The sequence below is a fragment of the Dipodomys spectabilis genome, unplaced genomic scaffold, assembly GCF_019054845.1.
Source record: "Dipodomys spectabilis isolate Male_0828 unplaced genomic scaffold, ASM1905484v1 ptg000085l, whole genome shotgun sequence".
In the NCBI taxonomy this organism is placed as follows: Eukaryota; Metazoa; Chordata; class Mammalia; order Rodentia; family Heteromyidae; genus Dipodomys; species Dipodomys spectabilis.
The window spans coordinates 7,252,449-7,267,302 of record NW_024870762.1 but is presented as its reverse complement, the minus strand read 5'-3'; the positions used below and the strand labels follow the sequence as shown (position 1 = coordinate 7,267,302).

The 14,854-nt window shown below is 35.2% G+C and overlaps 1 protein-coding gene and 1 pseudogene across 1 annotated transcript; both read right to left on the bottom strand.

The window, feature by feature from the left end:
- Positions 1–2,070: 2,070 nt before the first annotated feature.
- Positions 2,071–3,009, bottom strand: LOC122111448 (olfactory receptor 2B11-like). The gene has a single exon (XM_042684286.1). The coding sequence runs from the start codon at positions 3,007–3,009 to the stop codon at positions 2,071–2,073; it is 939 nt and encodes a 312-aa protein (XP_042540220.1).
- Positions 3,010–13,715: 10,706 nt separating this feature from the next.
- On the bottom strand, positions 13,716–14,652 carry LOC122111479 (annotated as a pseudogene).
- Positions 14,653–14,854: the final 202 nt, after the last annotated feature.

The following is a 14,854-nucleotide window of genomic DNA, read 5'->3' as shown; positions in this document are numbered from 1 at the left end:
CACAGACATACCGAAACACCTGTTTTACTAATCGAGGTACTTCTCAATCTAATCAAATTGACAATCAAGGTTAATCATCATGAATCTATCTTTTGTGAACTTGACGCCAAATCACATCTCCTTAAGTCATAACATTTTGCTCATGGTTTCCAAAAGGATCACACTCATAATGCAAAGTGCATTCAGTTCATCTGTTACTTTCTAGGTTCTTTGTTGTATATTTTGTTTCCCTGTAATAGTGCCAAGTATCTCTTCCTCAGCATCTTTCTGGAATTCATTTTGATAGACATCATTTTATATGATTTTGTATGATCAAATGCACATAGTTATTGAGCCTTTGTGATCCTCTCCTAAGAATGCCCTCCTTTGGTGTCATTATGTGAATGTCTAGAGACCTGTATAATTTATCATGTCCAAGTATAATTTTTTGTCTTTTACTATCCAGTGTACTTACTTTAAATTTATGTGCAAATTCTGGTTGCCTTAAATGAGGGAGACCATGCAGTCTATGTTTCTTTGGGTCTGACTTACTTTGCTTAATACAATCTTTTCCAAGTTTTTCCATTTCCTTAGGAATGGTACAATATCACTTTTTTTGATGGAAGAGTAGAACTCCATTGAATATATATATATACCATATTTTCCTGATCCATTTTAATGTCATTATATCATTAAAATCTCTTCAGAAACCATATTTTCATAACACTCAAGTGGGTTGATACAGTAGTTTTCAAAGAATATATCTGTTTTTCTGTCCTTGGTTATAGGATTTTTCTTTCAACTTTGGTTCAAATAATGATCATACCATAGGCATTTAGAAAACAAATATTTTACTTTTAAAAATAAAGGTCTATGTTTTCACGATGTGCATTCATGATCATACATACATTTGTGGCTTTGGTTTCATAAAAAAGAACTGAGTTCAATGCAAACTTTAAAGTTTTAGGTGTAATTCTGCAGTGAATTTTCATAACTTATTTGTTATGATAAAACCTGTGTTCATATAAGGTGCCTATATTTCTTATGGCTGTAACTTGGTCACTTCTATTCCACAACATCAATGTTTTACTTTCTTATATTGATTCTTTCCCAGTTTCAAGAGAAATCTGTGGCTGTTCCAATTTTCATAGAGAAATTTTCCAAGTTATGCACTATTAGTACCATTTCATTGCTTTCTCATTCCTTTGCAAGAATCAAGTTTGTGATGTTAAAAGAAACTTAAAATTTAATCTTAGTTGTTGTATCCATAGTCTAATCATTGTATTTATTTTTCATTTTGTTTTGTTGTATGAGGATTGAATCTGGATCACTGTGAGTGTTCAGGAAGGTGATCAATCCATCACTGACCTACATCCCTACTTCTCATTCCATTCACTTGAATATTTAAAATGTTCTTTAGTTAAGCATACAACATATTTGACACCAACCAACTAATAATAACAATGATTTTTTCTGAGTTCAGATTCTTTTCTAAAGTATATTTTAATTAGCATTAAGTAGTTGTACAAACATGTTCTCAGTGAACAAAAAGTTTATGAATACGATACAATGTCACCACTTTCATCAATGAAAAGAACAGCATCTACCTGAATAGCTGAGATTGATCAGCTCATAACAGCACTATGAACATAGAACATTTCACACTGAACAAAAAATAAAGGCATCTTGTCCACACATTGGCCAAATACCAAAGGACGCTGCAATATTTCTAAGACAACACTGATAGGAAATCCATTTGTTCTGTTTTATGTGGTACAGTTTTTTGATGACTACCTTCAGCTAACAAATTCATATTTACTATTTTCTTCTATTATGTAACACAGTTACTAGTTCAATTTATATATATCAACCAGGGCAGTCATTTGTTTTTGTATTTTCACCAATGTAGTTTGTAAATTGGTGCTAATTAGTTGAATCTCATCCATACTCAATCAGATTATAAAAATATCAGAAATAAGACAATTTGGCAAGGGAAAATATGTAACATTGGATTAGATTATGAAACAAGAATGAGTTATCATATAAACTTGCTATAATTGTGTAATAACTTAATTTGATATAAATAAATATTCACTTGAACTTGAACACACTCTTCAATAGCTTGCCTAATGCTCCCTTCACATCCTTATTCCTCAGAGTGTAGATGAAGGGGTTGAGGGTAGGAGTCATCACTGCATAGAAGAGAGCCATGAACTTAGGCTGGTCCCTTGTGATGGAGGAGGGGGGCTGAATGTACATGCTAATGGCTGGGCCATAAAATAAAGAAACTACAATGAGATGAGAGGAACATGTCCCAAAAGCCTTTTTCCTTCCTTCAGAAGATTTCATCTTCACTACAGCACGTCCAATACTAGCGTAAGAAGCCAGAATCAAGCATAAAGGAACAGCTAATATAAAAATACATACAACAGACAGTGCGAGCTCATTGACCTCCTTTTCACCACAGGCAGTCTTGATCAGAACTGGAATCTCACACAACAAGTGATCCAACGTGTTAATACCACACAGGGGCAACTGCAATGTAAGAGTGGCTTCTGAGAAAGCAAAGATCACTCCTGTCAGCCACATAATGGACACTAATAGGATGCAGAGGCGCTGGTTCATGATGAGGGAGTAGTGTAGAGGTCTGCAAATGGCCACATAGCGGTCAAAGGACATAATAGCCAAGAGCAAACATTCTGTGCCCCCCATTATATGAAAGACATACAGCTGAATGATGCACCCAGTGTAGCTGATGGTCTTCTTAGTAGTTCCCAGGTTAAAGAGCATCTGAGGGACGATGCTGGTGGTGTAGCACATGTCCAAAAAGGAGAGGTTGGTGAGAAAGAAATACATGGGGCTGTGGAGTCTGGGATCTACCTTGGATACCACTATAATGGCGATGTTTCCCATCATGGCCATGGGGTATATGATCAGAAGAATAACAAATAGAGGAAGCTCCAGCCAAGGATGGTTAGCAAAGCCAAGTAGAATGAACTCCTCAGGGTGGCTTTCATTACTTAGTGACATTCTTTTAATTTCTTTTACCTAAGAAAGACAAGGGAGGAATGAGAAACCATATGATACATTGAGTGTCAATCTAGAATACATTTTGCATGAACTCTTGGGAAAAGAATCCAAAAATCTAGCACCAGAGATCAAATTCCCATTCATAACATTAAAATGAAAAATTCTTGTCTGGCACCTGTGGCTTACATTTGTAATCCTTGCTGCTCAGGGGGCTAAGATATGAGGATTGTGATTTGAAGCCAGACATAGAAAAGTCTGTGAAACTCCAATTATCCTCTGGAAAAACTAGAAGTGGAGCTATGGCTCAAAGTACTAGCCTTGAGCAAAAAAAGCAAGCAAGCAAGCTCAGGAACAGCACCCAGGCCCTGAGTTCAAAGGCCATGGTCAACAAAAAGCAAACACACACACAAACAAACTTATGTTGCTAGCACTGGTGGTTCATGCCTGTAACCCTAGCTACTGAAATGTGAGGATCATGGTTTAGAGCCAGCCTAGGTAGGAAAGCTTATGGGATTCTTATCTCCAATTAATTACTAAAAAGCCAAAAGTAGAGCTACAATGCTCAAATGGTAGAAGGATAGCCTTGAGAAAGAACAAAAATCCCATGGACAATGCCATGGTTCTGAGATCAAGACCCAGTACTGGCATATACAAAATACTTATGCTAACAAGTACAGATTTTCCTGAACTGTATAATGAACTTGGCCATAATTATCTCCTTGAATTGAGAGAGATTCAATGAAAAGTCGAGTGGTTGTGACAGAGAAACTTAAAAAGAGAGGCCTGCCAATTTTCGTTGGCCTAAAATTCAACTTGTTAAAATGAAAATTGCGAATTCTCTCTCTAGGTGTTTTGTAAGAGTAGATATAACATGGAATCTTGGAACCTGATGGTTTCTATTCAGGAAACGGCTACAAGACATTACAGGAACAGTAAAAACGGAAGAAGCGTCAAGATTAGAAATAGGAAGACAAGGAAAAGATGACCTGGAGCTGGGAGAATTAAGAGAATCCTATTTACATTTATGTTCTTGAATAGACTTTTGACCTCAATAGGGAATAAGTACACTTTGGATTAACAAATCTGTTCTAGCATTATTTGATTATGCAAGAAATCCACACAATTTTAACATTTGTCTCCTCACATGGAAATTGAAGTGCTACATGTTACTGCAAAGAAAAAGGATTTTTCTTCACCAAGAATGTGTTTTTGTTTCCTTTTTTTCTTCCATAACTACTTACTTAAAAGAGCATTTGCTCTTCATGTCACGTGTGAATTAATTTATCCATATGTAAAGAATTTTCATTTATCAAGAGTCTTAATAGTCTTATTTTAATAGAAGAGTTAGAACCGTTGTCAGTGATAACCGTGAATACATTTTTATCTTAGGTCTCAGGATCCTGACTATTGGTACCTGAGTTCAGCCTCAGAGGATTATTGGGATCAAATTGAATCAAAGTAATTCAATACTTTCAGGTCATCTTGTCTTGTTTTCATTTAGAAAGTACATTTGAAGTGACAAATTCAAGTAGCTGACTTATAGCAGTAAATAGAGGAAAGAAAGATGAAGTAATCAGTTTTTTTTTGATGTTGTTCTATCTTTCAGTGGTGAAGTGCATTTTCATGATATTCACTATCTTCTGTTATGATTGGGGATAGTCACATGGGAAGTTAATATGGCATAATGTGCCAAAATTTGAGGTATGTTAGTAATTAGTAGTTTTATGGTACCAAATTATATTCTTGAGGAAGGAAAGCAGAGGTTTCACTGTTTTTAGGTCATCAAATCCTCAAAGCCACCAACAGCTAAAATTAGGCATTGTCCTAGTCAATAGTGCAACAGCAACAATTATTTCAATCAGTCCTGAATGATTCTGTGGGCCAAGCAACTCAAGAAGCTTTTTTACACCTACAAAAGCATCCCCAAGTCATAGGATACATAACATTTTAGCATTCATACTCTAGAATATTTACGATTATGAATTCCTATAGTTTGCTAAAATTAGTGAGCTCTCTATATAAAAAATCATTCAATACCTTAAAGGTAATAGTGAGATACCGAGACTACCTATGGGATTAGAGTTTCAAGATTCCAAAGTATATGTACTGTGAGGATGTTCCCCGAAAGAGCTTGGTTCCAGTCACGCACTTAGCAGGCATTATTCAATTTTTCAGCACAACTTTTTCTTTTTAAATTTTATTTTATTATAAAGATTTTATACAGAGGGGTTACAGTTACATGAGTAAGGTACAGAGTACATTTCCTATTAAGCATTATTATTCCCTCCTTTGTTGTTCTCCCTCTCTCCCTTCCCTCCCTACAAGTTGAGTTTTTAAGAGTATTTTAACTGATGTTCTTGGTGAGGAGAAAAATTCTGTATTAAGGATGGGATAAATTAGATTCTTAAATTTGCTAAACATTGCAATCTACCTACCTTATAAAGTATCTGTTCACTTAATTCTGCTGTATTTACATTGTTTTCTTTTTATAACTGGCCATTCTTCATATTTTTAAAGAGCAATTCTGGGTTTGATCCTTCAGGAAATAATTATTCCATGATCTATGTTCTCAACTGCATTGCAATGACAATGATCTCTCTAGTGCAGATGAAATATTCTATTTATTTATCATTTGCTTTATTCAGTGAAGTCTTGTCTGTGAGTGGTACTCAGCCCTTCCCCTCTCTTATTTCCCTGCAGACACAGCATTTGTGCCTCTCAGTGAGATGCATTAAGATTTACATTTAATCTCACTAATTGTATTAATTATACCATTATCTCTTTCATTGCTTCCATAATATTCTCATCTTTCATACTTTCAGCCATTGAATTCCATTACATTTGTATCTTCTATGCATTTTTCCATTCTAATTTCTTCAAGACTATATTTATACACAAATGTCTAAAGCCATTTCAATAAATTCCTACTGAGCCAATTCCTTCTGACATCTTTGAATCTCCACTCACAAGTTTATTCTAGTGTATCTTAGTCATACTTCATTTTCATCACACAATGTATTCAATTTATGTTTCTAGCACATTTAGCATTGTAGTGATTGAAGAAATGAATTGATTTTTATTTGTAATAAAAGCCTGCCCTCTTACATACATAGATAGGCACTCTATGATCTTACACATTCACTTATTCTTACCTTATTAAAAAAATTCTTCACACACAAGCAACTGTGAAAGGATATACTTTCAATTTCTAGCTTTCAAAAAGAAAAGAAAAGTTGTTGTCCAAAGACATCGTTAAGATTAGTTTCACAAATGTTATCTTCTCATTTGACACACATGCCAAAGGACAAAAACATCCAGGTTAGGAAGACAATGGGAGAAAACAGTGAATGTGCCCTGTGAGTATTCTATTTGTAGATTTTTCCTGACACCTCTCAGACATTGTTTTCCTACAGGCCATTCATTTATCCTTCTCCCAGGTGTGTTAGTAGAGAAATTTCCTTGGGGCTGAGCTCTCCATGGATATCCTACTTCTTATGTACAATTAGTTACACACTGAATAGATTTTGAGTGGAAGTCTCCTCTGTTGTTGTGTATTCTAAAATAAACTCATTCAAATTTCCAGCATAGTTTATACTAGCTTCAAATGGGATGCAATTAAAAATAATCAAGACAACTGAACAATAAATAAATAGTATGCTTGCAGAATTGATTATGGAGAATTGATATCAAAGTTTCTTAAATATCTTATTTCATCAATTCTTTAGACTAGCTCACCATAGACTTTATTATTCCTAGTTATGACAATGGAAGGCATAAACTCAGCCTAAAAGAGAAGAAAATAAAAGAGATCTTTCAGTATGAAACAGTCAAGGGATACTTAAAATTAAAAGAAACACTTTACACTATTTAATAATTTATAGAAAAGAAGAAATAACAGTGCCTTCTACTCATAACCTCCTCTATGATATATAATTTATACTCCTTTGTATAATAAAACCCTATGAATGCATATTCTTTTTCATTTCATAGGCACATATTTTTTCTTTTACTCCTTTCCTCTTCCACAGATTTATTCTCTGTCTCATTGTACACCTTTTATTATCAACAGTCGTGATTAGTGAACCTGAGAAACTTCCATTCTCTAGAATAGAATGACATCACCATCTAAGGGCAGTAATAGTGGACTTTGTAAGCTGAGGACAAGGAAATAAAATGCTAGGAAAAGAGGACTGGTTGATATTAGGTCTCTCTCTCTCTCTCTCTTTCTTTCTCTCTCTCCCTCTTCTATTTATAGAGTGTTGGAACAGGGGAGATTTCCTAATGATACTCACTTATATAGAATGGGACCTCCTGATTTTGGGGTAATACACCTTTTTTTTGACAGGATCTTACCTATTTCTTTAAAGTTATGCTTGATTATGTGACATTTGATGAGTGATTATATTATGCCTTGGTCTAGTCAGTTGGAATACAGTTTCAGAACTCAGTTCTAAACAGCTGTATAATGTCATTTAATTTTGCATTGTCCCCTTCAAGGATGTAACAAGAGGACTTCTTGATATCTGGCTTTTGGTTGAGGTCAAGAGACTGGAAGTCACCTTCTAGGGACTACAGAGTGAAAGGAGGGTTAGTTTGGAGTACTTTCCCTAAATCCATACTTACTGGATCAGGAGATGTCAATGTTGTTTTGATTTTCCTGATGGTTGGTGATGTTGAGCATTTTTTTTGGTGCCTGTTGGCCATTTGTATGGCTTGCATGTAGATTTATTACTCACTTTAAAATGTTTTTCTTTTTCTTTCTTTTTTGCTATTGAGATTTGCATTTCCCTATATATTATATAGATGTATATTAGATGTATATTCTACAAATATTTCGTCTCATTGTGTAGGCTGCCCTCACTTTGTTAATTCTTTATTTGGATATCAAGAACATTTTTGGCTGATTGTAATCCTATTGTATAATCTGTGCTTTTATTAGGTGCTCCTTTGGGATTTTATCTAAATGTGATTGTGGAGGCTAATGACATGCCGGTTTTATCTCTCTTTTATTTGCTGTTTCATTTCCAAATGTTAATCTGTTTTGAGTTAATTTTTGTATACAGTGTGAGACAATGATTCAATTTTACTCTATTTTGTTGTATTGGTCTATGTGTCTGCTTCATATCAGTTCCATGGATATTTGTATGTATACATCCTTTTCATCCTTTCTACTCTTCCTCTCCTCTCTTCTCCTTGTCTCTCCTCTGTCTCTTTTCTTGTCTCCTCTCCCTCCCCTCGCCCCTCTTTTGCCATTTTCTCTTCTCAAAACAACAAGTGATTATTAGGTTATAGTAACTGTAGACCAACTGTCAGCCTTTGCTTCAGGGTCTCATCTGTAAACGATTGTCAAGTGTTGACAAAGGCTGCAAACTGAGGAAAGAGCTCTTTAAGGCTCATTACAAACTCAGTTTTTTATACCTTATTAGTAGGAAGACCTTACCCTTAATTAAAGTTACTAGTTAGAAGTCTTTAGTTTTTAGCATTTTGTGTGTGTAGGGGAGATTGTTCTCAATTTTTTTTTTTTTTGCCACATGGGTTCTTCCAACGTACTTCTTTATTTCATCAAAGCCAGAAAAAGACAATCTAACATCACATAATAATGTAAGTCCATTCACGTTTTGAATATACTATTAGTTAAAAGCTAGTCACAGGTTTTATACACACCCAAAATGAGAGGATTGAGGGAAGGGATAGTAGGAGAAAAACAAAGGAGAGGGTAGCAATGCTCGACAAGAAATGCACTCATTACCTTACTCATGTAACTGTAACCCCTCTGTACAACATTTTACAATAAAAATAATTTGTTTTAAATGAGAGGATTGTACCTATATGTATGTGTCAAGAAGCAGAGATAATTTCAGGCCATGATCATCTGCCTACCACACATATTTGAATGGGATACATGCTAATTGTGTAATAATTTCTCCTTTAGGTGTAAGAATTAAACACCAAGGTAATAGCAACTGATATAGTAGCAGATAGTTGATTTGTACTCTCATCAGAGGAATAAGTTCTCTGTAATATACAGATCCGCCACAATATATGATGTGAGACATTCTGATAAAACATAAAAGGTGAAAATATCATAACTCAAAATGCATTTAATGCACATAACTTATGACATGCTATAGCTTTGGAAAAACCCCACCGAATAGCAGATGTTTGTTGCTTTGGTTATATATCTGAGTGTGACATAGGCAGGTATCCTTCAATGTGGATACAGCTGACAAGCATCAGAACATAATACCACACCTGATACTGGCAACCCATAAAAAACCTAAATGCAGAATTCAAAGTGCAGGTCTCATCTGAGAATGACAGCTTATGCTGATAATCACTCTCTACTTGGAAAGGAGTTTCTACTTGCTATCCACAGTTGAACAAACCGGAAGCCAACCTAGTTCACAATGTAACAAACTGAACTCCATGTACTAAAATGAGTGGTTTGACCTACAAAATCATTAAGTTGGGCATGTAATAGAATATACATGTCACACATAAGGCTAGGCTTGAGCAGGAAAGTGTGCAGCATATAAGCAATTGGTGTGTGATGTTCTAACCCATTTATGATATGCAAATAAATTGTATGTGGCAGAAACCCAGGCTGTATGATACCTTTTCTTTAATCCGTATATATGAGGCCTGGAAAATTTCAAGTTAACACATGAAGAAGAAAATGCAAATTTGGCTACAGATAAAATCATGGGCACAGAACTGAACTCTTGTTGAGCGTGAGATATGACCTTACTGCCATTGTTCTTTTTAAAAAGTATAACTAAACCAGGCACTGGTGGCTCACTCCTGTAATCCATGTTACACTGGAGGCTGAGATGGAAGGATTGCAATGCAAAGCCAGTTTGGGCAGGAAAGGCCATGAGACTCTTATCTCCAAAATGAACGAACAAACAAACAAAAACAAAAACAAAAAACCCTACCAAAAAGGAGCTGTGGCTCAAGTGGTAGAGAGCTACCCTTGAACAAAAAAGCTCCAGAACAGTGCTCAGGCCCCAAGTTCAAACCCAAGGACCAACAATAAAATTAAATAAAATAGTATCATTAAATATTTAACAATGAAGCATTTATTTTTAAACATAACAAAATAAGCACCTTCCATCACCCAATTTGAGATAGAAAGTGCAATAAAATCATCACACTAAATTTCTGTTTATTTCAATGACACCTGACCTTCCCTATTCCTTATTATGTAACTGCTCACAAATGTGCAAAACAAAACAAAAATAATACTTCCTTATTAAATATCAAGAGAGTCATGACAACTGATCTCTGTTTTTATTATAACTTGAAAAGGGTATCATGTAAATGTGGCTATTTTTCAAAACCATATGTATTATAATAAGAGCATTCCAAAGAAAAATATATCTAAGTGAAGAAAAGAATTTATATGTTTTGTAAGCAAATAGGGACAAGACAAGAAGACAAGAAGTTTTAAATTGAAAAAAAATAGAGTAACAGGAGGTAAAGAAGGATTTCCTCTCATATGCCTCCAGAAACATTAATTCAAACAACTTTCATATACCACATATGAAAAAAAATTCATTCTCAGCAATGTAGGAATCCAGTACCTAGTTTAGCAAGGAAATAAGAATAGCCATGCTGAGAATAGGAAGAATCATTTCACATTACCAATTACCCCCTCCTCCAGGGCCAGAGTCAACATAGCAAAGACAGAACGACCTTCCTGAATGGGGAATGGACAGTGAAGTGTACATTTGACCTTGTTGTCTATCATAGTACCAATCAGTCTCAAAAGAAACCTTAAAACAGGCCAGTCCCTGGCTCTAGAACCCAGGCTTCTTCCCCAAAACCTGAATCCAGAATAGCACATGCATATCTAGTCTGGAATCCCACAGACCAGGCTCCAAATCCATTCCCCCACCTCATGAGCTGGATTCCAGCCTTACTTCCTTTCTAGTACTTATTTCCTTACTCTTTATACCTGGTAAGCTATCTATTATTAAAAACAATAAAAGGTAACAAGTATTGCCAAGGATGTGGAGAAGACAGAACCTTGCAAGCTGCTGTTAAATTATTAAGCCACTGTAAAGTAAAAAATTAAGTCATTATGAAAAATAATATGAAAATTCTTAAAAGAAACTAAAAAATAGATCTACCTTGTAGATTCAATTTCTTTTTTGCCAGTCATAGGGCCTGAACTCTGGGCCTGGGTGCTGTCCCTCAGCTCTTCAGCTCAAGGCTAGTGCTCTAACACTTGAGCCACAGCACCACTTCTGTTTTTTCTGCTTATGTGGTGTTGAGGAATTGAACCCAGGTCCTCATGCATGCAAGGCAAGCACTCCCACTGAGTCACCTTCCCACCCTTAATTTCTGAGATCATTGTGTCAAAGAGATGTTTTCAGGTCTGGATTCATTGAAGAATTACTCACAATAAGCTAAGAAATGGAGAGAAAAACCTATTGATATATGAGTGAATAAATAAAATGCAAAACATATATGCATATATACATGCATGCACACATGCATGTATACATGCAAACACAATTGAATACTTTTAAAAATAAACGAATCTTGATTTTGTGACAACATAGCAAACTTTGAGAATGTTATATGAATGAACTAAGCTTGTAGACAATGACAAATAGCACAGGTAATCACTTATATGTAAATCTAAAACTGTTGATCCAGAAAAAACACAATTGTGATTGTCATAGGGGCTTGGTAATTCAGATTTAATGGATATGGGAAAATATTAGTAAAGGTATACAAAGTTTCAGGCAAATAGCTGATCTACTGAGATGTATTCAATAACATGGTGACTATTATTAATGCCACTATATACATGAAACAATACTAATAGATCTTAAATGTTTTTATTACAAAAAAGATGAGCAAATGAAATGACAGAAACATTAAATGACTTATAAAGAAATTACTCAAGTCAGTTAATGTATATCTACATACATATATATATATATCAAAACATGACATTGTACAATATAAATACATACAGTTTTTGTCAATTATACCTTAATCAACCTGGCAGGAAAAATTTGGATTGTAAAAGACCAAGATGCTGCACAAATTCTCTAAAACTTTCACATTGAAAGATGTATGAATATAATAAGTTATATTTTAAATATTTACACAGCTTATAACTATGTGCTGTTTCACTCTATGTAGTCTTAGTACTAAAACTTCTATAAACACACCTTCTGGGTCTTCATTGGTAGTACATTCAAGACAAAAGAATATGCCCCATATTATTCCTGACAAGGTAGAGATAAAGAAAGAGTTACAAACACAGAAAGAGAAAACATGAGCAGCATCAGTGTAATTGCAACCCATTGAGGGGCAGTTTTGGGTGCAGGTTTATTTTATAATTAGAAAGTAACATTTGACGGGCTGGGAAGGTGGCTCAGTGGTAGAGCACTTGCCTTGCATGCATGAGGCCCTGGGTTTGATTCCTCAGCACCACATAAGCAGAAAAAGCCGGAAGTGGTGCTGTGGCTCAAGTGGTAGAGCCCTAGCCTTGAGCTGAAGAGCTGAGGGACAGTGCCCAGGCTCAGAGTTCAGGCCCACGACCGGACCAAAAAAAAAAAAAAAAGAAAGTAATACTTGAATAGGCAATAACTAAATTCTAGAGGCCCTAAAGACTGTTGTTGATATTTGACTTATGGACAAAATTCAAGCATTGCCAAGATGTTACTTTATATCGCATTTTCCTCTGATCATTAGTCCAGTGCAATTAATATGCCTGAAAGTTCCAAGGGAGACATACATAGATCATTATTTCATATAGTGATGGTTGAAAATATTATAAATGTGAAATTATTTCTTTTATAAAATATATTTATTTGGGAAATTTGTAAGTTGATCACCATATCATAATTATTTATCACAAATGCTAAATTTAAACCAAACTTAAAAAGAAAAATAACCTTTCATACATAATAGCTTTACCACAAATAATTTTCCAAATTATTTTCAAATAGTTACTTGAAAAACCCATTAGCTTTACAGTCATTTCTGACTGTAGCTCTTCATTAATCTCTTGCATTCCAGATGTCTCCCTAGGCTGTAGGGACCTTGAAGCATTTCTATCACATAATTATATGCAATCAGTGATAACTATTGCATGACAAGCTATATATCAGAATTTCTGCATTGTGTTTATCTTCTATAATTTATACTTCTTAATATCTTGTGAAAAGGGTAAATGTGATTATTTCTAATAATATATGTCAAATACGTTTTACAATAATTCACACAATTGCATTTTCACTAATAGTAATGGCATCTGAAACGTTATGGAACAAATTCCTATTAATAATTGCTATTCAACAAAGAATATCAAAATTGGACAAAACATTTCAGGCATGTCATTAGGTCTTTTGAGATTGCTAAATGGACAATATCATATTTCCATTGGCATTATAAAATTCTTTTTGTCACAATTTGCAATAAAGCTTTCATCTCATTCTTATTTGAGGAAAAGCTTTGGATCTGTTATATAGTGATATGGAAAAAATTCAATGGTGGTATTTCATCAAAAGTGTTTGGTATTTATACTACATTTTACTTATATTCATTCCAAAAATCTTTGGAACTTTATGAGAATAGATTCACAATAATTGCTCATTGAGTAAAAGGAAAGTTGATAAATGGAGGATTGATAACCATAGGGGAAGAGATGCACCATTATACTTTTAATATCACAGATATACAGGTTACTCTTGTCCCATTAGTCTCTTAACTGCGTCTCTGACATCTTTGTTTCTGAGGGTGTAGATTAAAGGATTGAGGCTAGGTGTGACAACAGTATAAAACAGGGCAATGAACTTATTTTGGTCTTGGGAATTTCCCATGGGTGGCTGGAAGTATATGCAGAAGGCTGGAATGAAAAAGAGGGACACCACCATGAGATGGGCTCCACATGTCCCAAAAACTTTCTGAAATCCAGTAGTTGATTTCATCCTCAGTACAGCCTGGGCAATGGCACCATAGGAAGTGAAAATGAGGATGAGTGGTATGAGAGCAAACATTGAACTTGTGACCATGAGGGTCATCTCATTAGCATGTATATCTGCACATGCTATTTGCAGCAGAGCTGGAACTTCACAGAAGAAATGATCCACTTGGTGATGTCCACATAGGGGTACCCACAAAATAAAGAGGGAATGAAGTGCTGAGTTGGTAAAGCCACATACCCAGGAAGCCATAGCCAAAAATTGGCAGAAACGAGGGTGCATGAGGACAGTGTAATGCAAGGGTTTGCACACAGCTGCATAGCGGTCGTAGGACATCACCATCAATAAAACACACTCTGTGGTTCCCAGAGCAAGCACAAAGTAAAGTTGGACCAAGCAACCAGCATAAGAAATGGTCTTGTCTGGGCCCCAGAGGTTGAACAGCAACTGGGGGATGGAGCTGGTGGTGTAGCAGAGATCCAGAACAGAGAGGTTTGAGAGGAAGAAGTACATGGGAGTGTGGAGGTGGGAGTCCAGGTATGCCAGGATGATGATGAACAGGTTGCCAGTCAGTGTCATCAAGTAGAAGATCAAGATGACCACAAAGAGAACTGCTTCCAGGTGGGGCCAATTAGAAAACCCTTTTAGGATGAAGTAGCTTTCAGAAGTCATATTGATGTTTGCCATCCTCATTCATTTTCTGCTGTGTTTTCCATTCAATTCTAGGGAGATTTGGGAATCAAAAGGTACTATTTCAGGGATTGACTGAACAACATAAGACTCTCTAACTGATGGAGACAGAATTTTTTCAGACTTTAGAAATTTAAAGGGTAAAATGATAATGGAGTTAGAAAACATACTAACTAGTGGATATAAAACTAGTAGCTTTGCAAACTAAG

Excerpts from the sequence above, each read along its gene's own strand:
- LOC122111448 (XM_042684286.1), bottom strand. The coding sequence starts at position 3,009 with ATGTCACTAAGTAATGAAAGCCACCCTGAGGAGTTCATTCTACTTGGC.